Consider the following 12,220-nt stretch of genomic DNA (forward strand, 5'->3'; position numbering starts at 1 on the left):
GAGTTCCAGCTATTTGGGAACTCCAACGGTTATTTCTCAACACTTCAAGAGGAGCAAAACCAAGCACGAGTGGGAACTGGATGCAAAATGCTCAGGGAAGCAATGCTCATTGAAACAACACTTGCTCGTCATTCCAGCCTGCAGCAGCTTTGCTTTGCTGCGCATTTATCCCGGCGTTTTCCAGCTGTGGGTTTCTGACACTGCCAAAGGAGGCAGGAGGGCAGGTTTGGGCCCGAGGGTGCGTGCGAAGCCCCTGCGCGATGCCGGCAGCGCCGCACTGCTCCGGTGGCACCCAGCCACGCATGGGCAAAGTCGTGAATTCCTGACCTAGATGAGACAAAGTACCCACTTGTCTTTTCCAGTGCGGCTTCTTCAAAAGGAGCACAAAAATCTTTTTTTGTTGCTGTTGTTGACAAAGGGAAATGTTGCGGGCTAGCAGCAGCCAATGTTCTCCCTGATAAAAAAACACGTCAGACAGCAGACCCTTTCTGCTGCCTCACACGTCTTTCCTGCAAGATGCAGCGAGGTGTGCTTGCTCTGCAGGTGTTGACTCAAACCCTGGCCTCCCAGGCTCACAGCTCGTGAGCAAAACACCTCACCAACCTGGTACACATCAAGGTGAGCTGGAAGGAGTGCCTGGGAAAGGCTTGTGTTACTTTGCATCTGGCTGAGATAAACACAACTTAGAGCTGCTTTGAGCGTGGCTTCCAAAGGCTGGAAAAGTGCTTTTATGGCAGAGAAGTGCAGATGATTTCAAAAACAGAAGCTGAGACTTAAAAACAAACAGCTCCCAACCTCCAATAGAATCCTATCAGGTAGCAAACAGCTCTGTTGAAACAGCAATGCTGCCAAACTCCATGAAAAGGCAGAAAGGGCTGCAAAAAAGCCACCCACACCTCCAAAGAGAGAGACAGCAGGACAAGCATCCCATGCCCTTCTGTCACCAACACCACGAGGTCACTCACCTCATTGTCATGAGGAGGCAGCTGGTGCAGAAGCTGCTTGATGCGAGACTTTTCCCCCGGGCTGTTGACGTAGGGCACCTTGTCTTCTGGAAGGCAACTGTAGTACTGGTGCACCTAGGGAGCAAAAACAGGCACCAGTTATTTCTGACCGAGCAGAGCAACACAGCCACGTGCTGCCTCAGTTTTGCTGCCTTTTTCTCCCAAGAGGGCTCCAGGAGAGCGGCAGCGCCTGCCGGCTTGTTACCGTTTGCTCTGTCAGCCTCCATAGCGTTAGCATGCTTGGCTAGCTGCGGGGATGTGTCGGCACCTGCCTCAGCAGGGCAGGTTACAAAGCCTGTGCCCCGACAGCCTCCGTGTTGCTGGCTATATCTCAGCCTCCACCTCCATCAAAACCCTCCGGGTCTTTTCTGCAGCAATTTGTGAAAATAAACAGCAGATAACATCTGTTGGAAGGCTTGTTTGCTGTTCTTTCCTCCTTCTCTTTCGTCTCAGAGTATATAATTAAAACCAATTATGACAAGCGCAGCATGGTGGGGCCCGGCGTGCCCTGGTGCAGGAAGAGCCTTGTGAGGAAGCACGCCCTGAACTCTGCGCTCTGGCTGCCACACCTGGGACATGCACAGAAGGGCTGGGATGCAGCGCCCTGGCCCTGCAGCAGCACTAAAACGGCCACGCAGGGGTTCAACAGCAAGGGGAGAAGCAGGAGAGGGTGACGGTAAGGAAAGCTCTTGCTGCTCGGTTGGGATCAGGAGACTCTGGATGCTGGGGCAGGAGAAGGGGGTTGGATGGCTCCTTTCAATCTGTGCTCGGTTGGAGAGTTGCAAACTGCTTTCTGCTTTTGCCACCATGGGATAAACTCTCCCGAGGTGTTTCCTCTGCTTTTGGGAGCTTTTTGGACACCACCGCTGTGGTGTTTTCTTCTCAACTGCTCTGTTCTTCTCTGTACAAATGCTTGGATCCAACTTTCCCATCATGGCATTTTATGACAAAGGAGCTTGTCAGCAGGTCTCCACCTGTGGTGCTGACAAGGGGACTGCTCGTGTCACCGAGCTGAGGAACACACTGTGGAGCCATGTGAACCCCTGAATTTGCTTTGCTAAAGCACAGCAGGAACAGACCCAGCAACTATAGAAGCCACCAAAGGCTGAGAAGCATTTTGTTATATTAAAAAGGGAACAAACTTACATAGGTTATAACACTTACTTGGCATTTATAGAGCATCCTTCATCCAAGGACATCAAATCACACTGAAAAAGCATTCCTATAACACGCTACATGAGGGAGCAAATATATCCACTGAAAAGCACTATTTATGGTGTAACAATGTTCTGCGAGATTCTTGAATTCATGCACCAGGTCCACAGCAGAGCTTGCAGCAGCAAACCCAGTGCTGTGTCCCTGCTGCCATGGTCTCTGTTCAGCTGCTGGGCTCTGGCTTCTCCCTGCGGCGCTGTCCTGGGGCTCCGAGCACCGCTGGCTCCTCTTGGCCACCTCCAGGTGCATTAGCTGGGCTGCCCGGTTCCACCCCCACTCAGGGTGCTCCGTTTGGTTCCCTTGTGATGAAGATCTTCCGCCCGTTGAGTCCTTGAAGTTGGCAGCAACCAAAAATCTTTTTTTTTTCTTTTTTCTTCTGAAGAGCCACCAGATGACATCAGGCTGCTCTGCTCCCCATAGCGATGAGCTGTGAGACACGCATCCTAGGTGAGAAGCAGGGATATGTGCCTTTCCCTCAGCATAGGCAGCCAGGAGCTGCCTTTCCGGAGCCCAGCGTGGCACCACATGTGCGCATGGCTCCTTCTCCTGCTTCCGCTGGGAAGTTTTCCATTTAACCCCAACAGGTCTGCGGGAACCGGCTCTCATCACACCAGCAACATTGCTTGGCAGGGATGGGCAGTTTGGTTTGAAAAGCAAAGCAAAACAAATACAACAGGCTCCAACCTGTGTTCTGCTGCCTGCAATAACCCAACAGGGTTTGCTTTGGGGTCAAGGCAGCCAGCAGGATCTTCTGCATTGGTGCTTGCAGAAGGGCTGCAGAGGCAGCTGCTGGTCCTTTCCCATGGCTTTAAGTAACAAACAAGTCCCACCACATGCAGGTGATGAGTAGAAGGCTGTCCCTTGCCCAGGTGATCATAATTCAGGTAATACAACCTCTCATTTGTTGTCAATTTCCAACTTCGGGCTGCCAGAATTGGGGTGGCAAAGCCCAGCCATGAAGCAGTGATGCTTGAGAATGAAGAAAAATAAAGGAAAAAGGGATTTTCAGATACATTTGGCTTTCCAAGGAGAAAGGCCTGCAGAAAACGTTAACTCACTGGAAAAGTAAAACTGCTCTGTCTGCACTTTGCTTTTGTACAAAAGGTCAGCATTTTCCATGAAAAAAAAAGCTCCTCCTCCATTCAGTTCTGGTTCAAAGCATGCACAAGCCTTACAGCCATGAACCCTCTGCAGAGCCACTGTGGCCAAAGGGCTGATCCTGACCCCTGGGCATTGGTGGATGGTTATCCCCTGACTTTTCTGCAGCACGAGCTCCACCAAATAATTGCTTTCTTATTAAATACTTGTGCTGTATGATGCAGCAACTCAGTGTCCTGCTATTTCCCCTTGCAACAGACCTACTTCATCTACAATTATTCTAACCAAGACGCTCAGGAGCCACTTGAGGCACACGGCTGGATTTCCTGCAAAGCTTCCCCACTCGGCCCTCTGCTGCAGCCTCTGCTCCCATCTCGCTGGGAGAACCCCCTGAAGAATCTAAAAAACATCATGCCAAGTCACAATAAGACTTCATTGTGGGCTGGGGGCCCCAGATGCCACCAGGGTGCAGTGGCAAAAATGTTTTCCATGCTATGGCTGAACATGCCCAGCCATCCTCCCCATTGCGTGCATTATCCTCGTCTTCAAAAAGAAACTGTTTCAAGGGCTCTATGTTTTAGTGAGGGCACGGATAACAACTGCTGATAGGTATTTTGGAACTTAACAGCTCCTCCAACCTAAAAGAGAAAAGGGGAAGATAGAAACCAGGAGAAAGGAAAGAACACAATGTAAAATGAGGGTAGGGAAAAGCCTTTAAAGTGGAGCCAACTTTATTCAAAGGCACTGAGGAAAGTAATTACATTAGTTTACAAATGCCTTTGTGTTTCTGCAGCCTTCCTAGGCTCGGGCTCTGTTTCCAGTTTAATTTTGTCAGCTGCCATCCCATCCCTGCTGAACACAGGCAGAAGCGTGGCTTCTGCTGGTGGCCCCTCAGGCTCCTTGCCAAAGGCAGAACACCCCCAGCCCTTTGCAGGCAAAGTCCTACACCTCCTCCAGGAAGGAAAGGTTTGCAAACAACTTGTGAGCTTATGGCATTGATGAAAGGTTTCTTTGATCAAAGAAATAAAAGTGGGGGTGGAAAAGCAAGTGCTTTCAGGCAGCGTGTGCTCAGGTTGCAAACGCAACACCCTTCCACCAGGTGCACCCCAATCACAACACCCCAAGCACCCATCAGGCAGGGCTGCTTGGTGTGATCAGACTGCTGGAAGGGCCATAAAGGAGCATGAGGTGTCCTGGCATGCTGCAGCTGCAAGTGATGACTTGCAGAGCCACAACAGCTGGGCAGTAGTCCTGCTTTGCCTTCCCCAAACCAGCCCTGCGAGGGCAGGATGCATCTCACGCAACACAGTATCCGGACATGACCCCAAAAAGGGACCATAGTTGGGTAAGCAGGGGTGTGGGAGATTTGGGAGCGTGATGAGTTTTGGCCCAAGAGGCTGCAACAAGCCCATGCTGGCCTTTTAGCAGCATGTGAGACGTGGGGTGATCATAGAATCGTTGAGTTAGAAGGGACCCTTAAAGGTCATCTAGTCCAACTCCCCTGCAATGAATAAGGACACCTACAGCTCAAACGGGTGCTCGAACCCATCCAGCCTGATCTTGGGTGCCTTCAAGATCTTCTACACTGAGCACTTGGAATCTACAGAGGAATGACGCTGATGCATTTGTTAGCTCTACCATTCCTGCTGGCTTCCGGTGGAAAACAAACAAACCACATATAAATAACTTTCTTGAAGCATCTGCAACATTTTCCAAGTGCTCGCACACATACGCTCACAAGAGAGCTCTGCAGATCACAGCCAGCATGAAGTTATAAAATGGGTTCAGTTGGACCCACACCTGGCACGTCCTCTTCCTCCACGGACATCACGATACAAAGCGCTTCTTTATTCCTCAGAGCAAAACAGCCCTGGCAGCAAGACCAGGCGTCCTGGAACAAAGCAGCAGTGAGCACTGCGAGGCTGCAGCCGGGCACGTCCCAGAGCAGCAGAACACCCTACAGGGCAACCACAAACCCACCTCCCTGCTGTGCCCACGAGCAGGCTGCCCTGCAACCTGGGAGCTGCTGCCAGATGGGAGGCATTAAAGGCATCTTGGTGTGCTTGCTTGTTGTTATTCAGAACTATCTATCTCCTCTTATAATTGAGGTACCCCCAGGGTGTGTGGACAAAACCAGAATATCCAGGGCTGGAAACTGTGCTAGAAAAGTGACACGAACGAGGAGAGAGACACACAAAAGCATCAGGTGGGAGATCACTCCCCAAACCTGTGCGCTGACAGCAGACAGCACTCCCAAGGCTGGAATATCCTGCACCCCTGCTCCCACAAACCTACCCCAGAATCACAAGGACAAAGGCAGGGAACAAAGAGAAACAATTCCCCTAACATCTATTTGTTCTGGCACACTGTGCAGCTCTCCGTGCGCTCCTCTCTCACAGCTAATGGCAGCGCATCCGCTGAGTGTTGCTGTTCCCTGGTCTCTTGTTGAGAATGACATCAATTTCTGTCAAGCTTTTGGAGCAGCTCTTGCTCTATAAAAGATCCTGCAGAGACATTGCTTCCTGCTGGCATTAAAGAAGAACATTTGAATCAAGGACACACATCCACAAGTTTTAGACTTGTGAAAGCACATGCCATGAGGTTTCTTTTTTGGAGCACAAAATTGAAATTGGATTAAACAGAGACAGAAACAGCGCTTTCAGAAGCATATGAAGGTGGTCTGGCTGTGGTGTGCTGTCCAGCAGACCCCCACCCTCAGAGTCCCCTGGAGCACCAGCAGTTATAGCAATCATCTGCTGCATTGATTGCAGCTGATAATTCCTCTGAGTATGCCACTTAAAATGCTCTTGTATTTATAAGCTGCGGGATAGCGTGCTGGAATAGTGCTGCAGTGAGTACAGGCTGTAACCGTACACTGGAATAAAGCTCCAGGACAATACACTGGGATGGCTCTGTTCTATTTTCCATTCCCTGCTCTTCTCCTGCCTCTTACCTCTGTTATCCATCACACAGGTGCTTCCAATCTGAGAACCGTGCAACCCATGTCAGAACAGTGCTTTTCTGTTTCTGGGGCCAACGAAAGCAGCCAACTCCTTCCCTGATAAGACAGCTCAAGAATTAAATTGTTTTAACAGCTCCCACTGGCTCACAACCATCAAACCAATGCCCTCGGACACAGAAAGAGAACAGAGGTCCAGATGCATGGTTGTACACTGTTTTCCTATAGCAGAGTGGGGATATACTCATGCCTCCTCCTCCAATGGGTCCATTGCAGGGTGGGGAAGCAGCTCAGCTCCAGACCACGAGCTCACGAGGTACAACTGCTCTCAGCATCAGGGTAAGATCAGGAGTTATTCATGGAGATCTTGTTATTCCTGGCCATAAATTATCAATTTTCCCTTGCTTGGGGGCTTAAGGCATAGGGTTGCTTTGGTCTGTCTTGACTATTCCTTGCTGCACACAAGGAGTGAAACAGTTTGCTGGATTCACAGGGCTCAAGAAAGGGTGAAAAAGTAAAATGTACTCAGTCGTGATCCATAGGCCCAAGTGAGGCACATGTCCTCCAGAGACAGCTGGCCCAGATAAATGATTTTCTGCCACACTGAGGAGGTGGAAGCGGCTATTTGTAGGTAAGGTGTAAATGCTTGCTGTAGGTTTGTCTCCACTGTCCTTTGCTCACTTATGAACAGCAGCTGATGGAGCCTGCAGGTTCTGTAACTCAGGGCTGTGCTATAAGCCTTGCAAAAGATTCAAGCACAGGAATCAACACTGTACATCAGATCCTGAACAAATTCCCTGTGACACTGACAGTCTCGCACCACACTGCAAAGCTCCTGAGGTCCCAGCCTTTGCGCCTGCTTTAGAATAAAATGATCTTCTGAACTTTAGCATGGCTAATTTTAGCTCAGATGAGATTTTCCTAACTTTTAAGGGATTCAATTTGAGCAACCGTGCTGTCAGCAAGAGGGAATTAAGTTCTTACAGCACATAGAAAGGTCTTGAATGCTGGCATGTTGGAGCCATACAGAAAGCCACACCGCAGCTGAAGTCGAGGCCCATCCTTTGTTTCATTTGAGAGCTGTGCCCACAGCCAGCTGCTCCTATTATTGAGACACAATAAAGACAGGAATCCTCAAAAGCCCCTTGTATCCAGAAATTCAAGCTGGCATGTTGTAACATCTTTGGGTTTCTCCAAACCACAGGCCCAAGGAATTCAAGGCTGCGCATTCACATGTATTTACACAGCCCTTGTCTAAATATGTGAAAAACACATTACAGAAGCACTTATTCTCATGCATCTGCCTCCAGACGTGGTGTCAGCGTGAGGCAGCCCAGCACTCAGGCTGCCAGCCCCAGCAGACAAGCTGGCTCCCCATGCCGTGGCATGGGATTTGGGTTTGCTCAGGATGGGTTTCTATTACCGTCTACTCATTTCCAGACTTTCACATTTATCTCTTTATCTGTCCAGGGAACTGCAAACCGGCAGAAAGGGGTTCTCTGAGCCCTGAGCTTCCGTTTCTCCTTCCATACAGCCCCACTGCTCCCATCCGCAGCTGCATCTTCCATAAGGGAACTCCACCTCCTACCATGAGACCATTTTTCATCAGGGTCCTGACGCAAGTGAGATGAGAGTTCACTGCAACCTCACGGCCACCCTGGTCAGCCAACTGCTATTGCAAGAAACCACATTTTCTGATCACATTGTAATTTATGGAGCTCACTCTTGAGTTTTCACCCTCCGCCTTCCCTGTTGGCAGGCTGCCGCTGAGCCTTACACCTCTGATAGTTTGAATCCCCTTCCAATTTCCTGCCTGAATGCATTCAGAGCCAGTTTCTATCTGTGTTTGTATGCCAAAGTTTTAGCTTGAGTAACTGCTCTTCCTCCTATAATGCATAGGGAGTGATCCAGCCCTTCGACTGGGGACACCGAACAAACAAACTCTTCTGGGCTCCTCTGCACATTAATATTTCCAGTTTCCTTCCTGTTCAAATTCTCTTTCTTGAGCACAGGCATCATTAATTTTAGCCCATTTTCCTAATGAAATTTTACCATGACTGATGCAATTGAATTTTAACATTTTTTTTATATTATTACCCTCAACCCTGTGGTATAAGCTTGTTTAGAAATACATAATAGATATCACCGTTGTGCAAGGACTTTGTAGTCCTGTATGCTGATCAGACATAATACAAGGGAAAACTTGAGCTCTGTTCTTCAATGCAGTGTTTGGATAACGATGTGTAAACACTGGACCAATGCTCAAATAACCAACACTATTTTCACACGGTTGGCATGTAACATGGACCAGCTGACCGCTCCCAGATTAGCGTCCAGGAATCCAATGAGCCCTCATATGTTTGGGCTGCTTTCCATTTAGATTATATTTAATAAATATTTTAAGCTAGGGATGGAAGGTACTCTCCAAATTCGGAATGACCTGCTGAAACTGCCAAAAACCGATGTTATGGTTGTTGGCCAACTTCCCCCCAGAAATCCTGCAAATTGCTGCGCTGAGTGAGACACGAACACTGTCTCCCAAGAACAGCAAGGTAGGAAGGCTGCTGTCCAAGTACAATAAGAGAGCTGCATTAGTCTTTCAGGGGACTACTTACCTCCCCAGCTCATATGCTGTGTGGTTATTTTAATAAAGTAGAATATTGCAGAAAAAGTTGTTTCGTTTCATCTGTTTCACGTCAGAGAAATACAACAGCGAGGCAATGGAAGGCAGAGAAAATTTCACTGTCTGCAAATCAGTATTTTCACCCCAGCCTGACAGCAGTGTCCCAGCCCACAGCTGGGCCCACCACCAAAGGCTCCCAGCAGCTGCAGGCTCAGACACCAGCCTCCAGGAGGCTGTGCAGCACATTCTCTCCACACCACAACCATCACCACCGCCTACAGGCACAAACCAAAATCTCCTCAGCATCCAGGTCCCAACACTAGAACCCACACAGAGCTCATACAGAGAAGTACAAAAACTCAAGAATATTCAGTGTCATACACTTCCTTTGGCAGGTCTTTCGCAGCCCCACTCACATGGTGATCCTGCACTTTCTCTCCTTCCAAACACTATCTCTACCCTGAACACAAACAGAAATCAGAAGCTCAGGGAGCTGCTCTCCATGCAAGGACAACTCCTGGCCCCATGCAGCAATTCTGCAGCCACACCTTATTTTTGTCTCTTCAGATGATCATCTGAGGTGCAAAATGTACCCAAGGGGCCAGCAGATGAGCCATGCTGGAAGGATTTCAGTGCCTACGACTGCTCTTCATTTCTATTGTGATTAGAGAGGTCAGATCTGCTGAAAACCCCAGCAGTGCACCTAGAGAAATGTAGTCAATAAGCCAGCATTTGTATTGAGAAGCACAGTGAACTCTGAAAAGAAACAGATGCTGGAAGAACCTAGAAATACACTAACCTGGGTAATACATGAGACCTCAGTACCTGCTGCTAGCAGTACCAGGTTGGGCATGGTTCTCTGGGGTGACTTGTGAAACTCACCTGGTTTGTGTCCCTTGGTGCAGAGGACATTGGCACCAAGTGTACCTGACCATGCACCCAATGTGGTGCCTCCTAGGAGGCTCAAAGGGAGCAACTACTGCAGGGAAGGGGACAGAAGGCAAGGCTGCTCCTTGATTTGCATGCTTGGATGGCACCAAGTGAAACGTACAGTGCTGTGGAGCTGAGAGCAGCACTGAGCCACGCTTGCAAAGACCAGAAAGGGAAAAAAAAAGAAACCCAAACAACTGGATTTTCTCTAAACAGACAGATAATATTTACAGCCTATGGATTGTGCCAAAATATTTCAGGAAATGCCTAAGCCCTTCTGAATAAAAGCTCAGGAAAACACAGTATTTAAGGACAGTAACTGTAACAATAAGAATGAAAGCCTTCCACACTCTCCCAACCTCCTTACACGATTTAAAATGATTGCCATAGCAATTATCAAGGCTAAGCGTATTTTGCAATCTCCTCTGCAAATTAAGTTCGTAGTTGAACATGTAAAAGATAAGCATAAAAACTAAATGAATCCTGTAAAGTGCACAGAGCAGAAATCAGCGTGCTTTCCACACAGCACGCTAAGGTCTAATCCATCCCATTCAACTCCTATAATGGAGATGCTGGAAAGAATTGGCTCCAGTGAAGGTTCAAGTAAGTCACAAACATCATGACTAAAGGGCCCAACCTCAAAACCTATGGCCCATTTTTACAGCGAGCTGCTGGTGTTGGCCCTCCATGCAGCAGCTTGGTGGCCTAGGGGAGCAAGACAGGTACACCAGCTGCCCTGGATGCACAAGCATCCTATCAGCTTTTCCCCCACAAAACCACAGTAGGCATGTTTTTCCTGTTTCATCATTGTAACAAACCTCATCCTGAAGGTACTTTGTTTCTCCATCTCTCAGTTGCCAGTTATACCTACACACCACAAAACAAAAGTCCCATAAGGGTGACATTTCTATTTTGTTTCACTGGTGTGTTCAGAACAGACATGAACTGCACGTAGCAAGCGTCTCATATCCCTACGAGAAAACAAGGGCGTTTATTTCTGAAGAGTGAATTCATACTACGTATTTGGGAAGCCCAGCGTTAGGGTTACCTGCTCAGGTTTCAGGCCAGGAGGTACCCATGCATACTCCTCCAGCGCACAGCCTGAGTCGTCATCGGAGGTGGAATTCCTCTGGAAGTCGAACATCAGCTTGGTGACGGTCTTCTCCATCTCCAGGGGCATAACTGTTACAATGTGCTCTTCTTGGGAGCACTTACAGTGGAGACAAATCTTCCTGCAAGAGGGGGAAAAGAAGAGATCATAGAATCACAGAATGGTTGGGTTGAGAGGTCCTTAAAGCCCACCCAGCTCCAACCCCATGCTGTGGGCTGGCTGCCCCCACCAGTTCAGGCTGCCCAGGGCCCCATCCATGGCCTTGAGCACCTCCAGAGATGGGCACCCACAGCTCTGGGCAGCTGTGCTGCTGCCTCACCACCCTCTGAGTACAGAATTTCCTCTAAAATCTAACCTAAGTCTGTTCTCTTTCAGTTTAAAGATGAGACTCCCTGGTGAGCTGTAAATGGGAAAGAGGAGAGCATCCTGCCAGCACTGGCCCATCACTACTCAATGCAGCCTTTTTTTTTTTTAATGCTCAGGCACTTTCCAACACAGTATTTGTCTCTCTCACACAAGGAAATAAAAGTCCATGCTTTCTATGACAACATTTGGCAACCCAGCTGGGTCAGGCTGTCAAATGTTTGGGGCTATGTAATTGCTCTTCCCTATACTGCAATGCAAAGAGCATTTAAAGGGGCCACTTGGTGTGAGGGCCACGTGCCTGCTTGGCAGGAGCAGCATGCCAGCCGGTAATTGTAGGGCAGCGACCAAATTTGGGACAGCAATCAAATTTAGGACAGTCGAGCACTTGGCTAATGCACAAAATGGTGGATTGACTGGGAAGCTGTGAATGACAAGTCTTTTTAGCATGCTGATAGCATAAATTTGCTTATTAAAGTAGCATAAAAATTGATTATAGTCTGAACATATAAAGCTAAATTAAATTAAGGGAGGCAACATAAGCCAGGGTTGCATGCCAGCGGGATGCTAACAGCCTGGCTCAACAGCTTACACACTGCCCTGGACACATAATAAAACCCAAAAGCACAACCAAAGGTTGCCATTTAGCACACATTAGCTTAATTCAATGCAACTACAACTTCTTAACATTCCTTTTGAAGTTGATTCCTACTGCTGGTGGTCGATGGGAGATTCATGGGCTTGGAGCTGAGCGAAGGACAGATAGGGGTGAGAGCGAAGGACGAAGCGGGCTGAAAACCCCAAAAAAGGGGTTACAGTGAGCACTGATAAATTAGTTTCTATTTCTGAAAATACAACGCTCTTCCACGATATGGGTCAGTGGTATCTATTTTGAAGTAACCACACAGGATTTTGAA

The 12,220-nt window shown here is 48.5% G+C and overlaps 1 protein-coding gene across 4 annotated transcripts in view; it reads right to left on the minus strand.

Annotated features, from left to right (window-relative positions):
- The window catches only part of PRICKLE2 (prickle planar cell polarity protein 2), an 88,627-nt gene that overhangs the window by 16,434 nt on the left and 59,973 nt on the right, over positions 1 to 12,220 (minus strand). For 3 of the 4 annotated variants that reach the window (XM_048957480.1, XM_048957483.1, XM_048957481.1), the window contains 2 exons: positions 10,878 to 11,061; positions 966 to 1,079 (listed from right to left, as the gene is read on the minus strand). In XM_048957480.1, coding sequence (XP_048813437.1) covers positions 966 to 1,079; positions 10,878 to 11,061 — 298 coding nt within the window. The other variant, XM_048957482.1, reaches the window with a different exon arrangement.

The sequence above is a fragment of the Lagopus muta genome, chromosome 11, assembly GCF_023343835.1.
Source record: "Lagopus muta isolate bLagMut1 chromosome 11, bLagMut1 primary, whole genome shotgun sequence".
NCBI classification, from domain to species: Eukaryota; Metazoa; Chordata; class Aves; order Galliformes; family Phasianidae; genus Lagopus; species Lagopus muta.